The sequence below is a fragment of the Magnolia sinica genome, chromosome 2, assembly GCF_029962835.1.
Source record: "Magnolia sinica isolate HGM2019 chromosome 2, MsV1, whole genome shotgun sequence".
Classification (NCBI taxonomy): Eukaryota; Viridiplantae; Streptophyta; class Magnoliopsida; order Magnoliales; family Magnoliaceae; genus Magnolia; species Magnolia sinica.
The window spans coordinates 788,592-810,699 of NC_080574.1; the positions used below are offsets into that span (position 1 = coordinate 788,592).

At 37.6% G+C, this 22,108-nt stretch overlaps 1 protein-coding gene across 4 annotated transcripts; it reads right to left on the reverse strand.

The window, feature by feature from the left end:
- Positions 1-2,102: 2,102 nt before the first annotated feature.
- LOC131231095 (RNA-binding KH domain-containing protein RCF3-like) lies at positions 2,103-9,955 on the reverse strand. 4 transcript variants are annotated; one of them, XM_058227198.1, is made up of 8 exons: positions 9,812-9,955; positions 4,944-5,534; positions 4,168-4,602; positions 3,806-4,063; positions 3,379-3,648; positions 3,141-3,205; positions 2,815-2,887; positions 2,103-2,638 (listed from the first exon to the last, which is right to left on the reverse strand). In XM_058227198.1, the coding sequence occupies exons 2-7, from the start codon at positions 5,523-5,525 to the stop codon at positions 2,839-2,841; spliced, it is 1,659 nt and encodes a 552-aa protein (XP_058083181.1). In that variant the 5' UTR covers positions 5,526-5,534; positions 9,812-9,955; the 3' UTR covers positions 2,103-2,638; positions 2,815-2,838. The 4 variants fall into 4 exon arrangements, with proteins under 4 accessions (XP_058083181.1, XP_058083173.1, XP_058083187.1 ...); XM_058227190.1 differs by having other exon boundaries at positions 4,944-5,537; positions 9,812-9,930; XM_058227204.1 differs by having other exon boundaries at positions 4,944-5,537; positions 9,827-9,902.
- Positions 9,956-22,108: the final 12,153 nt, after the last annotated feature.

Consider the following 22,108-nt stretch of genomic DNA (forward strand, 5'->3'; position numbering starts at 1 on the left):
GACTTATATGTATTGTGGAACAATGGTTAGAAATTGAAATATCTTTTTTCATCGGTCTACAAAATCATATGCCACTTTGCCAATGTGATTCAAAATTTAAGAAAAGTAGTGAGAACATAATTTTATTAAAAAGGATCTGTGTAAGTTTTTTAAGGAAAATTTCTTGAAAGACAAGAAAAATATAGGAAAGATAAGAATCCTCTAGCAGTATCATGAAATGGTACTACTTGGTGCATATTGATGGCAAAAGGATGACTTTAAGAAAATCATTAAAAAAAAAAAAAAAATCTGATGATTTACGATACAATTTTCAATTCAACCCCTATTATGATTTGCGATACAATAACGATTTTGATAACATCGGTAATAACAACAAAAATAATAATAACAATTAATGACAGTTGGCAAGCACACAGATAGCCATCTTATTACTACATAATGATTTTTTTATGAAATGCTAAGCCCTCACTTTGGTAATTCTTTCTTTTGGAATAGGCTAGAATGTTCATTGGCAACTCATCACCACAAAGAACGTGGCATTCGTGCATATTAGCCTAGATCATCCAATTATTGTGCCCATAATGAAATCTCATTGTTTTGGCAATCTTAACCATATGACTATGGTCATCATCTGCTTTAAAGGAAAGTAATACATCAGCAGTCCACACTCGAAAGGAGAAAAAGGCAAAACATTGAATGGCTGGTGTATTTCAGGCTCAGCAGATCCTTCTCCTCAAAGCGTGGCAGGGAATCAAAATAGGGAAATAAAAAAGACTCGGATTTGGAGAATGGCTATCCTTGCTATTTGGTGGTCCGTTTGGGAAGAAAGAAATGAGAGATGTTTTAGGAATTGCTCAAATCCGGCCAAGGTTGTAGCTTCCAAAGCTAAACGTTTGATGATTGAATGGGCCGTTTATGTAGATGCTTTAAAGGATTTTGATTTTCTTTTTCTTGGAGTTTAGAAGTTCTGCTATCTCAGCAGATCTTCTCTCCTGTTTTTGTTCTTTTCCTTCTTCTTAATATATAAATCATTATCTTTCAAAAAAAAAAAAAACATTGAATGGCTGCATCTTCTAGTATATTTATGGGGCATGAACCACATGGTCCATCGCACTAAGGCACATACGTGCTTAACAATAGCTTAATACCTGAATTAACAAAACAAAAAATAAAAATAAAAAAGTAAATTCAAAAGATAAAAAACGTTAACGATGAAGAATGCATTGACAAGATTTCTATAACTTATGAGCATAGAAAGATTTTCACTCCAAAATGAAACGGATAAATAATGAAATAACCCAAAAACAAAAATCAGAGGACATGCTCATGAAAATAAGAGAAGACAGTCATATTCAAGCATCCAAGAACAAGTAAAGCAAGAATTCACATGGACCCTCACCACAGAATGACTTACCTTCTTGTTTTATGGAGAAACCAAGAGTTCTTGAAACCTGCAAAATTTAGTTAATGCATCCTTAAATTGTTTTCAAACAAGCCCCTAAATTGACTGGGAATCAAGACATGCATTGCATGATCTAACACACCTGCCCTTTTAACAAATGGATCACTATAACCGCATCAGAATGATTTGATTCCCAACCCAGCTTCCAACCATGGTCTAAATGCGCATCACAATGATCAGAAGTACCAATATATGAATATCTCAGATGGTTCAAACACTTTAGTCACATCTCCACCATTACACTATTGCCCCCAAAAGTGACCTCCAAAACAAGCAAAATAGACCACCCTTTTGACCATTTTGAAGCTCAATAACACAGTGTGTTACAAATAACAGCCCATGTTCATTATCACAAGAGAATGCCAATAAGTAAAATATTCAAAAAAAAAAAAAAAAAAACATCATACTTACATGCAGATAGCAGATGGCTTCAAGAATCACTTTACTCTCAGTGTGGAAAAATTGGACTCGAGTCAATTGCATTCACAGCAGACTATAGTTAATTGCATAGAGGGTGCATTGTTATACACTCATGTGCAGAACAGAGACAATCCCAAGTGCAAAACCAAAAGGCAGAATGCAAGAAAAATTAAGCAATAGAAGCATTTGAAACAAGGAAAACACACATGGTAAATGAATGTTGGTGAAAAACAAGGTACTGTTAACTATGAGATAAACATATGAAACTGAAGACAACGCATTTATGTCTGCAATTCAGTTAAACTGATGCTTTTAAGACTCCAAACAAAGTTTTTCAGTATTCCAAAACCCGAAGTCCACAAGCTTCTAATAGCAGCCAACAAATGATAAAATCTAACTCCTAACAGATGAGATCTAATACAAGCTAAATATGGAGCCTAGAGCAAGAAGATATAGTCAACACCTCCAAGTAAATGCAGTTCTACTAAAAGTACATTTGCTGCCAAGCGTAGAGGTGGGCTGGCTATGTGGGCCCTCGGTTGGGAGCATACAATATTAAAGCTTGGTAAAATGTGATGTCAAGGCCAGGAGGGGATTGGACGGTGAATAACATGGCCAGGTTGCATTGGTCCTCCTAATCAAAGCTTCCAAGGGGGGCCACAAGTTTCTCAAACGCTTTTCATCTGGTCTTCTGGTATAGGCATGAGGCTTCAGCAAAGGAGACAGTAGGCAGGCTCCAGGCTTCATGGATCTCAGCTGTTTTGATAGGAACCGAATGAAACAAAGGTTAAAAAAAGGAGTATTAGCAATCTAAATATAGGTGGGATGGATAGGTTAAGATAGCAAAACTGTCATTAATAGACCAACATATATCAAAGCTACTTGTCATTTAATCCAAAGGACAAAACTTGGAAAGGAGGACAATGATCTACCTGCAGGCCCTAATCATCGGGATCCTAATAACCATGATGTTTCCCATGGGAAACAGGGTTCTGACCAGATAACCTGGTAATAGGAGCTATATATCAGGGATTCAGGTCTGAGAGGTAAATGAACAAAGACAACAAAATTGGAGGGCTAATTCTACAAATTAAAATCAGAAACCCGTGTAATGATGCAACATGGAAGAATAGAGAAGGCAATTGCAAAAATAGCAACAAAAGAAAGACCCTTTACCCAGGAGGGAGGTCTCAAATAAGAGAAAAGGAGGGCAAAAGCTACATATCAAGGAGAAGTCAACACAGAAAAAATCTCTTACCCAGAACTACCAGAACGGCCAGATGAGTACCCACCATAAGCTCCATAACCACTACCTCCACCACGCTATTACAAAAAAAAAAAAAAAAATGTGTAAGCCAAATAATACAAAATAAAAATGAGATAAGTTTAGCAAGTTTACAAACACAGTCAACCAAGGATAATCACACTGAAATTCGAGATTAATAAAATTTTGATAAATACATGAAGAAGAAAACTTCATGTGCAGATAATGTTACCTGGGAACCACCATAACTTCCATAGCTGTCAGAAGGGGGCACGTCACTTGAACCACCATATCCACCAGAATAAGAAGAGTACCCACGTCCATGTGCTTTATCATCTCTGCCTCCATATTTTGAGCCATCGGAAACATCTCCAGACATGGGAAGGTATGGAAGAACTGGAGGAAAAGTAGACAAAGCACCTTCCCTTTCAAAAAAATTGGCTTTCAACCTTGTGGTCACTTGTACAAGTGCATTCCTAGCAACATCAATGTCTCCACTGATCTGGACAGCATTACCATTCAAATACAGAGGAAACTTTTCTATCAGATGCAAATATACAAGGTCGGCATGACAAAACATTGCAAAGGATAACTATATTCAAGGATCTGTAAGAGAGAAATTCAAAACAAGCAAACCACCAGAAGCAATATGCATTTACCTGCACCATCTCATCATCTTCCGAAGCAACCTTGGGAAGGTTATCCTTTGAAAATATCCGAATATTCGCTCTTGTGAGTCTCCTCATCTCAGAAATGATGGATCCGCCTTTACCAATCAGGCAGCCAATACGAGAGGTTGGCACGAGCAGGCGGGTCGTGTATGATGGTTCACCAGATTCCCTTTCAGTTTTCTCGCTGCATCTAGGCTGCAACCGAACTGCAGCATCAATGGTTGGCGAGATTGGGTCTTCAAAGAACTGAAAGGATAGTAAGACGTCAGAAACACAATATAACCATGACATGCAAGTAGACCATTCCTTGTAGACAGATAACCCAAGAACCATTCGACGGGCCTTCTCACCTCCTTTGATGAGATAGATATGATACAGTCTTCCCCTTCAGCAGATGAACTATCAACCTTGATAAATGCTCCAGACTCCTGCCTGATTTGCTTGATAATGACACCACCCTTACCAATCACACCTCCAATATTGGCAGTTGGACAGACCAAACGAAGACAGAACTCCTTTGCAGAGCTTTCATCCCTTGGAGCAGGATAAAAAGAATGTGAGGACCATTCACTTCCCGCATCTCCTTTGTATCCTCCATAAGGACCCATGAGCGGAGCCATGCCCATGACTGGGCCACCTGCATTTGGACCCATGTACGCACCACCTGGCTGATACATGTTGGACATGGAAGAAACAAGCAGATGCTGTGATCGAGAGGGATTCTCGTGAAGGCGAGATGCGAGTTGGAACAGAGCCTTCTTTACAACTGCAGATTCACCAGATATCTGTTGCCAAATGAAATCTATGTAAGCATTTTTCAAGTTATGATGAATCAAGAAATTTGGTTTTAAAAGACAATAAGATTACTCGAATCACAGCAAAAGTTTAAGGTTTAATTTTTAATATGCAAATAATGTTTAAGACATGGTCGTTAAAACCAAACATGCCATGCATTCACACAGTTACAGTGCAAAACCAACTATGTTCTTCTTTAATGTACAACACAAATAGTATCTTGTGCAGTTCCTAAAAGCAAAATGAAGAAATTCAGACTTTGGAAAAATGAGTATTCAACAAGTTTAGCAGGTCAATGCAGATGTCACAGTGCAAGAGTGAAGAGCAATACCTGGAGTAGTTCATCAGTGCTCAAGGCACAAGCAGGAAGATGTTCATTTTTTACAATGCGAATTTGAGCACCAGTGTCACTTCGTATACCCTGAATAATCTGTCCACCTTTTCCAATGACACATCCAATCTGATCTGATGGCACTAGCAGACGAACTGTAATTTGACGAGTGCCCATGTCGACATCTTCTTCACCTGCCGCCTCATCAGCAACAAGCCTCTCATGTATCCTGAAAAGAGCATCCTGGGCCGGGCAAACAAAGTCACCACTATCTTCAAATGCATTAGTTTCCTGGCTTGAACTAAAGATAGTTACAACGCGCTCCTCACAGCCCGGCACAGACTCGCCAATCCTGATCTTGGATTGGCTCTCCTGCCTCAATTGCTTAACAATCTCGCCACCCCTCCCGATGATGCTTCCTATCTTCCGCCCAGGACACAAGTAACGGTAGACAGTATCATCTGGCCCCGGAGCATATTGTTCTCGCTCCTCGCCAGGATTCCTTCTCTTACTTCCACCATTGTCGGAATAGTCAGATTGAGAGTGGGATCGTTTACCATAGTTATTTCTTTGTCCAGCCATTCTAACTTACTTCTGTATCAGATAATTGATTTATTAAAGTCACATTTAAAAGGAAAAACAGTACATAAAAATACGCAGAGGTCTACTTAAGAGCTGTACATGGCTGATGAATAAACCCTCCTAGAGCTATACTCAAGCAAGTAGGGTACCAATCATATCACTGCAATGCATACCGCAAGCCAGATCTGGCTCTTACATTTTATAGGTCACCCTGGATATCTACCTTTACACCAAAATCAGGCAGCTCAACTCAGCACAGCAGGCTGCCCACATGCATACAGAAAGAATATACAGTTTTGAAAAGGCTGACCGACAGTCCACATTCAACTTAAAGTGTGGTCCGCCCAGTCAACATGGTGCCCTCGGGCACAAGGTCAGCCGCCCAGATATTGCACGTGTGTCACAGCAACATATGTTCCTGGGTTGCATTTGTACCATACCTGCTCGATCAGCATTTCCATTTCCTCTTGAGGAAGAGAATAGCAATGATGTATTCACGTTGAAAATACATAATAGAATATCTAAGTTCTAACTAATAAAGAAGATAAACTCAGTCTTCAGAAAAAGATGGAGGATGCTAACAACCCCAATGCGCTGTGTTGTGTCGCACTACGGACCACCCATATTTTCTAATAGATGTCCCTTATCCACCCATATTTTCTAATAGATGTCCCTTATAAAATGGAAATTGTTACATCGGACAGCATCTTGCGGATTTCTTCTCAATGTTAAAAAGAAAAAAGAAAAAATAGAAAAAACCTTTTGTTACTGATTGCATAAAAGAAACCAACTTCATCAATAATGAGAAATATTTACTTATCTAGACTAACATAATCACAAATCCAATAGTGCATTTTAGAAAGGGAAGAAAGAGAGAGGGATGAAAGAAACAAAGACATTCCGAATCTAAAATGCAAGATTAGAGGAAGGGGACAGAAACACTGGATTCCATATGCATCTTTACATAGTAGCAATTAAAGCTGCAAAGAGTTCAAAATATAATAGAAGAACGAGATTTCCCTTTGAGGGTTTTCCACAAACCCTAGAATGGAACCAGAGAGGGACGGAGAGATAGAGAGTCTCTCTTCTTCAGACACATGTGCTAGGGCTAATGAATGGGAAGTGAATATATGTTTACAGGGGCTTTTGATTGTTCTAGGGTTTTTTACTGCATTCCTCAGTTACAACAGCTCATCGCACTTGTACCACCGCATGTGCCCGGATGCACGAAACTCGGACCTATTTTTTAGACCAATAATGTCTCTCTTGAAAACAGGCTAGGCCGGGCCCCAGCACGGGCCTGACCAAGCCCGAACCATAAAGCAACACCTAGAACTGAGCCCGACCCTTGACAAGCCAGAACATATAAGCATCAGCCCCAGCCTAATATGTATTCGGCTAGCACAAGCCTAGAGCCCCGTCCCATGGCCGCCAATCAGCCGATTAGCATCATCTATTCCATGTGAGAGCCATGACCTTTTTATTAATGTTTATATGATTTATTAAATAGTTATGATTGTGCAAGGATTCTATTAAGAATGATTTCCTACTCCCGTCTTCATTAATGAAGAAAATTAGGGATATGTCCGAGGCGCCCTTGTCGCGGGACCTCAAAACCAACCAGTCGTTAAAGGCACACCTTTTTTAGGATTTCTATTGTTGACGAGTCACTATTCCGTACTATTCTTGATTTCATGGATTTTGAATTTAAGATAACATTAGGCAAGGCCCCTTTGCGCAAGGCCTCTTTAGCCAAGTCTTTTGGCAGCATTCCAAAGTTTTTTTGTTCCTTTTCTAATAGGAGTTCTTCATCTTCTTCTCAAATGAGTATTTCTTCTATTTCTTCCCAACCTTCTACAATTTCTCTAAAAAACACGGAGAAATAAGGTATGAAGAGATTGAACAGTTTATTCAAGATTGGAATAACCCTTTTGTGCCTGTTGAGAAGTCTATCTACAGGGATTGTTTAATAACGAAGAATCAGATTATATAATCAAAATTGTAGAAAAGACCCTCCCTTATCTAGGCTAATACAACTATGCTCACATAGGACTAGTACAAGTAGCGATTAAGCCTTTAACTAGATTAGGGCTAAATAAGTCTACCCTAGCCTATATTAGGAATAAAAGATTAATCCCTTTTTTAGATTCACTTATTAGCCTGGTTGAAGCGAGCTTGAGCCAAAGGCCGGCTTTCTTCAATAGCCTTCCCAATTATTCTATTTCTCTAATGGATGGACACCTTTCAAATCTCTTGAGTGCTGGGGTCCATATCCGATGTTTTAATATGAAGCCAGGATCTAAAACCATTGCTGTAGTATATCGAGTGTACTACAAACTAATGAAATATGTCACCCCGAATATAGCCTATTCGTCTCAAGCTAAAGGACTCACTACCCTCTTGCTCACTAATATGGATAATAGTGTGATTATTCCAAAGCCCATTAAATGGGAAGATATTGATCTAACCGGAGAATGGCGAATCATCAATGCTCAAGAAGCACCTAGAAAAGAAAACATAAATTGTGATCTTGAAAAGGTCTCTTTAGAAGTTTGGTATGAAGTTGAAGATGTAGAAAGCATCGTTTCCCACAAGGATGGTACTGTAGACATCATTTTTAAATCTTATGGAACTAAAGCCCTGACAGTTCATAGAGCTTCTATTTCTAGTAAAGTTCCTTCAACTCCATACCAAACTTCTAAAGAGACCTTTTCAAGATCACAATCTATTCCTAAACCAGTATGAGTAGTATATCCCGTGTATCCTCAAGAGGATGCTTCTTCTAATAAATCTTATAATCTACCTAAGAGAGACTTTAATGTCAGTATTAATGTAATCACTCGTTCAGACTCGAATTTGCAATCTTATAATCTTACATTTTAGATTTTAAAGCTTGTTCATATTCGAAAAAAATGTCATTATTTCTTTCATCCCTCTCTCTTTCTTTCCTTTCCAAAATACACTATTGGATTTGTGATTGTGTTAGTTTAGAGCAGTAAATATTTCCGCATTATTGATTTAATTGGCTGCTTTTACGCAATCGGTAACAATCAAGATCGTTACCAATCTACTATAGTAATCAATTTCTCTTTTGAGCGAGATAAGAGCCATGATTTAGTTGATAAATTCTCTTTTGTATGTTCGTCACTTTTTGGTGGGCCACTTTTGGGGCACCAAACGATGTTTGAATGACACGAAATTGGCCCCTTTTTGATAGCCAATTGAGTTAGCTTTCAAACAAGATCATGCATATCCAAGGTTGTTTGAGTGAGTCGGCCCATGGTAGTGATGGGATTTAAGGGCAGTTTGGTCGTTCATTATTATTAGGCTTTTCTCTTTTTTATCTTAAGCCCACATAAGGATATGTTATAGAGGAGTGATGGATTATTTTGATGATTTGAATAAAAGTTCTTTAGTTTGCTGTTTCTTTGCTCTGGAAGAGGATTTTGAAGGGTATATTTGTGGTCTCTAGCACCCGGCTACTAGAAGATTATTATGTTCCTTCCATACAATCTTGTTTGACCTATCTTTGATCCTTTTCATCCCCCTTTATGGTGGCTGACCCCCTCAATCCAACCAAACCTGCCTGAGTTTCAGGCCGAACCGAAACACAACATACTATTTCAACAAGAATATCCAATCAAGACAACTCTGCAGAAGTAAATCCCTGTTCCAGATCTATCCATCCCAAAGCATATCAAACATGCATCTAGAAAATTAAGACTCTTCTAATTAAAATTGAAACAAGGAAAAACCATTTAGAAGGATATTACATGCTCCTCAAAGGTACATACAGAAAACCTAATTGATATCCAAAGGTTAAAAAAAAAAAAAAAAGACATCTGATCTGCAGAATGAGGGAAGAAATCAATGGATCAGATATCATAGGGCATAGATCTACCAATAACTCGAACATAAACACGATCAAGACCACGGGGCTACTATTTTTAGCAAGAAAACAAGATCAAAATGCGGATCTATTCATAACACAACCATAGACCCTATCAATGATGAGAAAAACACATGTTCTTGAAAGATTAGCAAGGAAAACCAACGGACCATATCTATCGACAATCATTCAGCACAGATCCACGAATAACTCCCAGAACACAACCGATCAAGAGAAAAAGGCTATGATTTTCAACAAGTAAACAAGATCAAAACACATCCATTCAAAAACCCTATCAGAAACCGGATGAAAAACATATATATCAATACTCCTTAAGATGCAAAGAAGAAGATATGACGAGAGAGAGAGAGAGAGAGAGAGAGAGAGAGGTACATACAGAGAGCCTGCCTACAACTTTTTCGCCTCGTTAAAAATAGAGATAGAACCGCCTCGCTAGAATAGAGAGACTGAGGGCCGCTTTCGAGATAGGTAAGGTAAGGTAAGAGTCGAAGAACCTTTAAACCCTAACCAATAAAATAAAGACACGTGTAAAATGGGTTTCTGAAGAGCTGCACTGATTGTGGTTGAATTACATACGAATGTGCCTTTCTCAGCTTGCGACCGAGTCGGACGCGGATTTCCTGCTAAAGGCTTTAGTTCCTGCGCTGGGATATAAGGGGAGGTCCACCGTTATTTTTATGAGAAATCAAACCCGTCCATCCATTTTTCAAGCTCATTTTAGGACATGCAATCAAAAATTAGGAGGATCCGTAACTTAATTGGGCCGGACAAGATGAAACTGTTGGAAATGAATTCCTACAGTTGAAACCTTCCTAAGCTCCGCTTGATGTTTATATGCCATCCAAACCGTTTATAAGGTCATTTTTATTTGGATGAATTAAAAACACGGAAAACTTAGATGGATGCAAAACTTTTGTTGCCATATAAATATTTCAAGGGTGGTCACTAAATCTCCATTGTTTCCTCTCGTGTGGCTCATTTAAGTTTTGGATCCACCTTATTTAGAATAAAATGTCCTAAAATAACATCAAAAAACGGATGGACGGGTTGAATTTCTTATAAACATCGTAATAGGCCCCACCCAGAATCCCTGTGCAGGAACTTCTGGCATGAAATCCGGGTCCGACCGAGTCGCTGTGTGAAAACTCCTTTTATTGGGCGAGACTGGGCGGTGGATCTCCGGATCCAACGGGACTGTAGGGCCCACTTTAATGTATGTTCCTTACACCCATGCGGTCTATCCATTGGAAAGCTAAAAACAGGGCATTATCTCAAAAATGATTCAGATCCAAATCTTAGGGCGTGTTTGGGCAGTGTGATTAGAAGGGATTAGGTGGGATGGGATTCATCTGGTCCTGTGCCAACTCCATTCCCTGTTTGGGAAGAATGGAAAAGCTTGGAATTAGATTAGATGGAATTGCATTGGTCCAATTTCACTCAATGTTAACAAGTTGTATAGGTCCCACCATGATGTGTGGGCTATATCCACACCGTCCACCCATTTTTCGAGGTTATTTTAGAGCATGGGCCAAAAAATTAGGTAAATCTAGAACTCAAGTGGACCCCACCATAGAAAGCAACAGAGATTGAATACTTACCGTTGAAAACTTCTTTGGGGCCACATAAGTTTTGGATCTACCTCATTTTTAGGCTCATGCCATAAAATGAGGTTAAAAAACAAATGAACAGTTTAGATATAACGCGTCCATGTTATTCTCAATAATTTCAAATGACAGTGGGTATATCCATTCAATGTACCACCATATTAGCAACAAACCATCGCATTAATCTTATCTCATGGCAACAGGACCTGGGTAATAATTATGTTTTTTTAATCCCATCCCACCTAATCCCTTCTAATCCAAACACACCCTTACGTGGATCGCACAACATGAAACTGTGGTAATTAAATGCCCATTATTAAGAGGCACAAATATATACCAAAAAATTTATGACCCACGAGAATATTTGAATGGTCAATCACCACTATCCCTAGTGAGGTAGTCCACCTGATATTTGTATTTGCTTCATTTTTTAATCATGCCCTAAACTTTTCCTCAATACATCCAAAAGTATTACAATCGAGGTTTAAATCACAGTCCAAAACTCTTAGGGCCTGTTTGGTCGTGCGAATCCCATGGGATTAAGAGGGATGGGATGGATTTTAAGGTAATGATGGTGGTGTCAGTGGATTGGTTTAAGATGCATGGGATTGCTATATCCCAGGAAAAGCTCACTGGGTCTATTTGGCACGCCCGGCATATCCCAGGATTTTACCTTCCAATCCGTCCAACCAAGGGATGGGATCAAATTTAAGGTAATGATGGTGACGTCAGTGGATTGTTTTAAGATCCATAGGATTGCTTATATCCCGGGACAAGTTCACCAGGTTTGTTTGGCTCGTCGTGCATATCCCAGGATATCGCGATCCCATCCCTCCTAATATCGTGGGATCGGTTGGGCCAAACAGGGCCTTACCGATATACTAATATCATTCATAAATAATATGATTATATCGACATGTGTAGGTTTAGAATAACCTGGCATAAGTGATATGTGGTTGTACTGATAGGGGAGCAGTATGGTACCCAATACATTTAAACCTTTATTATAATATGGTAAGTTAGTACTTTATCTTTTCAATTTGTGTCATCTCTTAATGGTACAAAAGTTAATATTATGTGCCTTCACCTTGCATGGGGAGATGATATAAATCTTAATATTGAAATATTTCAACCTATTAATCATTTGACTCTTTGCCTGTGATAATGAATAATATACTTAACCCTTGAACAATCTATGAGTTGAATTATTTCAACATGAGAGGTTTTTTATTATCCATTATCCACAAAGAGGCCCATCATATAAATACTACTTTAGGTCATTGAAAATGGCTCATATCCAATGGTTAAAATATGAGCATAACTTATCATGATTATGTTAAGATATATTCTAGCAAACTTTTTGATTGAATCAAAGAGAATAAATTTCTCTATAATACTTATTATAAGAAGAGCATGTAACAATGGCTTGTAGTCCACCATGATTGGTGTGTAATATTTACTTCATGCAACCATTAAGAAACAATACATTACTACTTAACACCAAAATTATTCTAATCCAAAACCTGAGTGGGTCAAATTATAGGAAACAATAGAGATAGGGACACACATGATAGAATCCTTCATGTCCCCACCATATTGTTTATATGCAATAATTTGAAATCTAGGTTGTCATTAAGCAGGGAGCACAGTGAACATTCCGTTAGTAAAAATTAGTGTTTGTTTGTTGATAAGGTGAATCAAACTCATATTTTAAAAAATTTTGGGGGAGGGGGGAATAGAAAAAACCTTACAAGGGCGCCAATAGAAAAAGCCTTACAATACGGTGTGTAATGTACATGTATTTCTCAGTTGATGTATGACACTCTGATTTTTTATACACGGCATGTTTATCGTGCAATGGGGTGGAATAGTGGAACATGATTCATGTAACTTACCCTAATTAGTTGGGATAAGGTTTAGATGATGACGATGACCATTTTCTTGCCGCACCTTACTTGATGAATGGTCTGAACACCCCACGTGTTTGTCATACGCTCGTGGATATACATGCATTCTACCTGTTATTGTAAAAAGCGTTCTCTAAAAAGTTTCTACCAAAGTAACATTATTCCCATAATAGTATTTAAAAAGTAATTAATTAAGAGTTTGCTCTATAAACATATAGAAATTAGTTTATCTTAATTTAATTGTTATTGTTATATATTAGAGATCGTATCTCTTTTATGGCAATGATTAAAAATAAGATTGATAACAAACAATCATAATATCTAATGCATATTTGCAATTAACTATAATGAGATATGTTATGGGTAAAAATGGACTGACTAAAGAGAATAGGTCAGCTTGGACATTTATGCGGAACACGAGGTCGGCTAGCGCCGATCATGACCAATGAGTTCCTCAATGGCCAATGAGGAGAGCTCAGTCACCTATTATATATGAAGGCGGGTCGGCAGGTCCGTCATTTGTCCAATGATAAGGGGAGGCTCAAGGCTCATCCGATTATCCAGGTCGGCCAAGATCACATCAAACTCTTAAGCTTGACCCCCTCCCCCCAAACAACATATATCATTTGAATTCTACTGAAAAAATGAGATCGGCTTCACTGTCTTAACACGAAGTATGATGGCAGGTCAATAATCTACACGGCACTAAGAGAAGGGTCAGGGCTCGCCAGAGAATCTAGGTCGGCATAATACCCCTGGGTTAGGTTGGCCAAGACCACATCGACTTCCTACTACACATATCTGTTGATTCTGAATAATCAGATCTTATCTAAGAGAGATTTGCCCCAGATATTCTGCAAAGATCTCGAGAACATTCGCAACATACTCGGGATCCCGAGATCTTTGCCAAGGATCTCGAGAGATTTTCCGTGCGTTCGGGATCTGAATCCCTCTACAGTACATCCCTACTAAATAGAAAAATCTCCTCTACGTCACTATTTCTCCTCAACTATAAATAAGAGTATTTCTAATAGTGAAAGGTACGCAAAATCTCTTACCCAAAATCCCTTGATAATATCAAACCCAGATTCTTAGCCCGACTTTAGCAATGAAGGGTCCCCTTCTCTACCCAGGGTCTCATTTGTCTTCTTCCTGTGTAGGTACTCAAAGGTCTAAAAAGGGTATACTAGATTTTTGTATCAATAAGATGAACTCATTTTTCTTTATATCTACCAAATACTCCTTAAAAGAAAACTAAGAAATCACTTTTAAGTTAATTAAAAAGGTTATAATAAATTAAAATCCCTAACAATGCTTAACATACCCACATCAAACAATAGTTATTAAACTTATTAAGTCAAATTAAAACTCGACCAAGTCAACTCTACTATTTAAGATTTCAAGTTGAGTCATTAAGAAAATTGGTCTCCACTGAGTTAAATTTTATTGGATTTATGCCTTAAAAAATCAATGTAAATCTTATCAATTGATAATATAGATGGAGTGATATTCATTACCTTAACCGCGGATCATGATGATCGTGGGTCTTAGATGGACATGTGATTATTTCATAATTAATGTGAGAGTATTCTAACTATATACAAACATTAGTTTTAAAAATATAGATTTCTCTAGCAATATTTGAAAACTTCATAGTGGACACAATGGTCATTAACAAAGGAGAGTTGAAGGTCATGGGTCTCAATGCGATGTAATTATATCATAGTTGCTTAGCAAGTTGTAAACAAACTTGTGATTATTGCTTTGTGTGTAGTTATCCCGTGTAAGGAGACTGATAATGTAACACCTTGGTTCCCGAAACCCGGGTACACTACTCGTTTTCCAAAAACCCGGGTGTTAACCTTTAACGGTTTGATAGCGTCGATGGTTATCCCAATGAGGTATAACCCCCAAGATTTATCGTATCATCAAGATAATTAAATATACTTGTCAAAAACAGTCCATGATGAATATTTCACGATGATCATCATAGAAATAAGACAGAGTTTACCAGATACGAATATATTGACTAAATTTCACAAAGATATTCTTGTTTAAATGCATGACTACATGCACATGCTCACAGACCTGGGGATACACATCTAGCTGGCAAAAGGTCACCGAAGGAGAATTAGTCACCCAGAAAAGTACTCAAAAGTACGCCCAAGGAAAACTAGCTACCCGGGAAAAACCATACAACGAGGACACCCAAGGTAAGCTAGCTTCCTGGAAGAGTATTTTATGATACGTCAAAGGAAAACTAGACACCCGAAAAATTCCATGCAAAAAGGACAGCCCTTGGTAGTCAAATGCGCACGCACAAAAACTTAAGATCATTAGGTAAAATACCCTACGGTACAACCCGTAGTAACCCAAGAAAACTCTGCGTCTTATATTAACCACCCGGTAAAGTTTGTATGCCATAAAGATGCATAATTAGCCCAACCATTATTATTTCAATTTCAAACAACCATTTTAAGAAAGCTCAAGGTCACTATAGGGGATTTTTCACCCAGCATAAGCCGACAGCTCAGGCATAGTGTCTCATTCCACCATCTTTGGCTCATGAGACAAATAAATATAATGTTTTAAGGGTAACCTCTCTAACTAGTGGTCTATCATTATCCAATAAGTGGAACTTATCACCATAAAATTATATAAAATAATCTATTAAAGCCACATGGGATAATTATTCCATAAAAGTCGTGAGGACCAAATATTTCACCTAATGGTGTAATAAAAAGGGATTGTTCCCCAAAAGCCACACAAGCACAAATGATCCACAAGGTGGTAAGTCGACGACGTAAATTTACTTAATTCATTACATAAGTGGCCACTAGTTCAAGGATTTCCTAAAATATTATCAAGTAACATCACGTGGCAAATATAAGCCACGAACAACATCGATAGCAATTACACGTTTAAGGTACTATAATATAAATGTTTGTAATCCATAACATGTTCAGATATATGAGTTTAAATCAAATTCATCAATCGATTATAAGGAATTAAAATCAATAAGAGCAATGAACCACATTAAGCAATTAATAAGATAAACAAACAAGCTAACTATCATAATGTAGAAAAAGCTTGAAGGTAATCCTCACCTCTCAAGTCGGATTCACTTTTCAACGCTTATTGAAATTCGCACACACCCTTTAAAATTGAATCCTATAATGAATTCTCAAATTGTACAGTTAGGTCCAAGTTTACACACTAACTCTGGTTAAGATCATAACCTAGGTTTTATGTTGCTTAGGTTTTGTTTTATGCATTTGGTCTAGGCTTAGATTTTAGGATTTGAACTATAATTAACATATAATTAAGCACAATGTAAATAATATGGGTTACTACAAAATAATTATTATCATAATGATATAAGTAATATTAACTAACATGGTAATAACAATCATACCATAGTAATAAATATTAATATTTTAGGATGATAAATGAAATACTAATATTTAATCATTGAAATTTTATTCATAATAGCTAATATTAGCATAAATAGTTCACTAATGGTTAATCGCTTAATAATTATAATAATTATAGTAATCACAATTAATGGCAAATCAAAATTCTAATTTGGGGAAGACAAGTTGACTCACATTAGCCGACTCAGTAGCTTGACTCAGCAATTCGACTCGGTGATGGCATCACTCTCCTTCCTTTCTCTTCTCTTCTCTTTCCATTTTTTTCCTTCTTTTTCTTTTTTTTTCTCTCTGATTGGTCCAACAATTTGCTAAATTCAGTGTTGAGGGTCAAATATTGCATATTAGACCCCAATTATTACCGTTTTTACGAGTATAATACTGTTTAAAAGTCTATCTTAATCGTGTTTGTAATGTAGGGTGTACTTAGGAGTTTGGACTGAAAAAAGGTACTAAAAGCATGGATTTAACGCTCATAAATCACCAAGGCAAGAGACAGACTCCAGGGGACTGAGATCGAATAATTTACACGTCTGGGATTCGAGAAAATCCAGTATTTCACGATAAAAAGGCCTGAAATTCATCCAAAATGCAACCGACCTCCTTCACAGCTATAAAGAGAAAAGATAAAAGGGACATTCAATCAATTGCTGGGACGTGGAGCAGAGAGAGAGTTTTATTTTAAATTTTTATTTTTTTATTTATTTTTACTGTTTCTTTTTATTATTTCTTTTAAGAGCTAGTCCAATCATGTTGGGCTAAACCTCTTAGCTAGGGCTAAGAGGTGAAGCTTATAGCGTGATGGGTTGTGCTTATGGCTTGGATTCATGTTTTAATTGAACTCTTTTTTTATTCTGGTTTGATTGATAAGAATACTTTCAGTTTTTAATAGTTTGTTGTGACTGAAATTACAATAAATCTGCGATGGCTTTGAGTATTTCTTTTCCTTTATTTTTGATTGTGAACTTAGGAAGCCCTGTTGTTCACTATTGCCCCTTGGACATAGTTGGTTGATGGAATCCTTCTTAACATTCATACATCTTCTGATTGGTTGTGGATTGGTTTAGTTCTGTTGTTTACTTTGTCTCATGGGTATGGTTTTGTGATGGAATCAACTCTAATTCTCATACCATCCATCTATTTGAATATTAGATCAAAGGAAGTTCAGATTGAGCTTTGGTGATGTATCTTCCAACTGGATGAAGATGGGACTCTAAGTCCAGTTGAGTTCTTGAATCAAGTATAAGATCTCCCTAATCTCTACAAGTGGATCCTCTGAATCCCTAATTTCTTATCTTTGAATTTACAAGTTTTAGATTAATATTTCATCATTATTCCCTCATATTTCACTTAATTTAGATTTCATCTTATTCTAGTTCTAGTTCTGGTTATTTTCAGATTACGTACAGGTTTCAGTCCCTGTGGATTCGACCTTGATTTTACCGAGTTTATTACTACATCACAACCCTATACTTGGGGTGTGAACAAGTTTTTGACGCCGTTGTCGGGGATTGACGATTACGTTTTTCTAAGATTAACTAGATTTGAGATTAGTTTAAGATTAGAATTTTTACTAATTTTATGTTATGATTTTTTCTGTTTGATTTTTAGAAACTAACATGTTTTCCGTGTTTTGTAGGATCCTTACATAAACTTGTAATTTGGTAATCCCTTTCCAATTTCTCTACTTTTTTCTATTTTTAGAATTAAGTTTTAGAAATTTTCTAATTCTAGGCTTTCTTTTTCTATTTTCTAATTTTAGAATTTTAGATTCTTCCTTTAAGTAGCTTTCTAGTTTCTAGTATTCTTTAAATTTTAGAAACTAACTTAACTTCTAAGTTTAGGAAACTTTCCCTTTTTTTTAGAAACTTTCTAATTTACATTATCTCTAGAAATCTTCCTCTTTTAGAAAATAGTTTACTTTCTACTCTTAGACTTCTTATTTTTAGAAACTAACTTATTTTGTTTTGTAGGTTTTTAGCGTAGGGACTCCAATTTAGTAACTTCTTTCAAACCCTCTCTTTCTTTTTAGATCTTTTATTTCATTTCTTCTCTTTAGGTTAGGTTTAGAATTTGATTAAGGGCTGCAACTGTTTCATGCCCAAGTGGGCTCGTGACAACACTCGGCATCTCTTGGCTGAAGGAGGATTGGTTGAGGGGTTAACTGTCCATCGCAGGACTAAACACTACTCGAAATTCCCTGAGTTAATTGAGGTTATGACTGTAAATCAACCTCAAGCACTACCTCCACCTAGGGTGGAGGACATCCAGGACGAGAATGAGGTACATCAAGCACCCCCGCCTCGTACTTTATGAGATTATTTACAACCGGCGGGGGTAAGCATGCCCTCATATATGGTTTTTCCTGAGAATACAGGATATATGAACATCAAGCCAGGAGTAATTCAACTCATTCTTAAATTTCATGGGCTTAAATCAGAAAGTCTATATTTACATTTGAAAGAGTTTGATGAGATCATAGCCACTTTATATTTTTTCAAACATATTTGAGGACACAGTCAGGCTGAAACTCTTTTCCTTTTCTTTGAAAGAGAAAGCTAAGACGTGGTTGCATTCACTACGTCTTAGATCTATTGGCACATGGAATAATATGCAAAAGGAGTTCATAAAGAAATTTTTTCCACATCATAAAACGAACACCCTTAGAAAATCAATCATGAACTTTTCCTAAAAGGAAGATGAAACATTCTTCCAATGTTGGGAAAGGTTCAAGGATCTTGTCAGTTCATGGCCACAAGACGGTTTCGAAACATTACACACTTTTTCTATGATAGACTGACATCTTTCATGCGCCAATTGGTTGAGACGATGTGCAATGGGGAATTCGTGAATAAAAATGTTGACGATGTGTGAGATTACTTAGATAAACTTGCTGAAAACACATAATCATAGGACACATACCCAAAATCAAGCACCATGTCTAAGCCGACTCAATCTAAGGAGAGGGGATGAATGTATCCTCTGAGAGAGGATGATGATATCAATTCTAAAGTGACTAATCTCATCAGGAAATTTGAGGCCATGGAATCAAAGAAGGATAAGGTTAATGAAACTGTTTGCGGTATCTGTGATTGCAATATTCACACAACTGAAAATTGTCTAACAATACCTTCCTTTCAAGGGGTGTTGAATGAGTAATCCATTACCATAAACAATTATCAAAGACTTTTTTATGGATCTACCTCCAATACATACAATCATAGTTGAAGAAATCATCCAAACTTTAATTGGAGGAATGGACAAACGGCTACTACTCAAGGTTTCTTCAATCAAACTCCAAATTAACAGAAACCTCAAAAGGATCCGGTTCAAAAACATATTTGAGACCAAGAGCTACTTAATCAGAATTCGGCACAAATGTTCCATAATGTTCAGACAGTATTAGGAAGGATAGAGTCACAATTAACAAGTGGAGGAAAGTGGATGCTTCTTGCTCAACCTCTCCCCAATTCCAAACCGCAATATGAAATAAGTGATCCTAGCTCTTCAAATCAAATGGAACAAAGCTAAATCCATCACCAATCTTAGGAGTGGGAAGATCATTGACAAAACCATTTCAGTTAAGGTTGAAAAGCCTAAAGGCCTGGAAGTGGACAAAGATGATGGATCTAGCCATGCTCCACAAGAGTTAGAACTAGAACCTTAAGGGAAGCCGGTTGCTCCATTTCCCCAACGGTTGGTTATACCAAAATCTCTCTCTAATTCTCAGGATATTTTAGAGGTGTTGAAACAAGTGAAGGTCAACATTCCTCTACTTGATGCCGTGAAACAAATACCTTCATATGCCAAATTTTTTAAAGACTTATGTATGACCAAAAGACGGTAGAATATTCAAAAGAAAATCTTCTTGACTGAGAAAGTGAGTATCATCCTAAAACAAGATGTGCCGCAGAAATTCAAAGATCCTGGTAGCCCAACCATATCATGCGTAATCGGAGACATTCGAATTGAGCATGCACTTCTTGACTTAGGAGCGAGCGTCAATCTGATTCCTTACTTGGTATACAAACAGTTAGGTTTAGGTAAATTAAAACCCACCCTAACTACAATACAACTTGATAATCGCTCTGTTCGTGTACTAAGAGGGATAATTGAGGATGTGTTGGTCCATGTCGATAGATTTTACTACACTATAAATTTTATCATCCTGGATATCGAACCCATCAATAACATGAGGACTCAAATTCCCATCATTGTTAGTCGCCCATTCCTTGCCACTTTAAACGCAATTATTAATTGCAGGAATGGTGTCATGACTATGTCTTTCAGGAATATGACATTGGAGTCAAATATATTTTTTAATACAGGCAGACGGTTAGAGGATGATGATGATTTCCACGACATTAATATGATTGACTCTTTCGTGGAAGATAGGACACCTTTGACCTTATCGTCTGACCCTCTAGAGATGTACCTGGCCCACTCCCATGATTTTGATGATGACATTATTAGAGAGACGTGTGTCATGCTGGATGCTGCACCGGTACTTGAAGTTAACCGGTGGAGGCCATAATTTGAAGAGTTGCCCCAAACTGATGAAGTGTCTCTATCGTCTAATCTCAAGCCACCGAAGCTTGACCTGAAACCTTTGCCCTCTTATTTGAAATATGCATATTTGGGTCAAGATAAGACATACCCGGTGGTGATTTCTGCCCACCTCGAGAAAGAGCAAGAGAGTATGCTTATATCTACTCTCATTGAGCATAAGGGAGCCCTTAGATGGATGATTGTGGACCTCATGAGAATTAACCCCTCGATTTATACTCACCGAATTTATCTTGACGATAATGCGAATACCTCTCAGCAATCACAACGTAGATTAAATCCAAATATGAAAGAAGTGGTTAAGGCGAAGGTTCTTAAACTATTGGATGTGGGTATCATATACCCTATATCAGATAGTTAATGAGTGAGTCTAACTCAGGTAGTTCCCAAGAAGTTTGGAATCACCATCGTAGTCAATGCCAATAATGAACTCGTGCCAACTAAAGTTACTACTGGTTGGAGAATGTGCATTGACTATAGGAAGTTGAATACTGTCACGAGGAAGGATCACTTTCCTTTACCCTTCATCGATCAGATATTGGAAAGGTTAGTTGGTCATTCCTACTACTGTTTCCTTAACGGGTATTTGGGCTATAATCAGATAGAGATCGCCCCTGAAGATTAGGAGAAGACTACGTTTACATGTCCCTACAACACCTTTGCTTACCGAAGGATGTCATTTGGACTATGTAATGCCCCTGCCACCTTTCAGCGATGTATGATGAGTATCTTTTTTGACATGGTGGGGCAATATCTAGAGGTCTTCATGGACGATTTCTCTGTCTTCTGTCCATCTTTCAGCGAGTGCTTAGAAAGTCTTAAATGTGTGCTAAAAAGATGTGAAGAAAAGAACTTAGTACTTAATTGGGAGAAGTGTCATTTCATGGTTCATAAGGGAATTGTCCTGGGACATATTATCTCGTCCAAACGGATCAAGGTGGATAAGGCAAAAATCGATCTTATCTCTAACCTACCTCCACCCAAGAACATACAGGACGTGCGATCCTTCTTAGGACACGCCTGGTTTTACAGAAGATTCATAAAGGACTTTAGTCTCATCTCTCATCCTCTATGTAATCTACTTCAAAAGGATGCACCGTACGAGTGGACTGAACCATGTCAGGAAGCTTTCACTAAGCTTAAGGGCATGTTGACCAGTGCACCC

What these genes read in the sequence shown, in the direction of transcription:
- LOC131231095 (XM_058227198.1), bottom strand. Translation starts at nt 5,525, where the DNA reads ATGGCTGGACAAAGAAATAACTATGGTAAACGATCCCACTCTCAATCT. An exon ending in TATCTATCTCATCAAAGGAG is followed by an intron (nt 4,064 to 4,167) that starts GTGAGAAGGCCC and finishes CTATCCTTTCAG; the next exon opens with TTCTTTGAAGACCCAATCTC. An exon ending in AAGATGATGAGATGGTGCAG is followed by an intron (nt 3,649 to 3,805) that starts GTAAATGCATAT and finishes AATGCTGTCCAG; the next exon opens with ATCAGTGGAGACATTGATGT.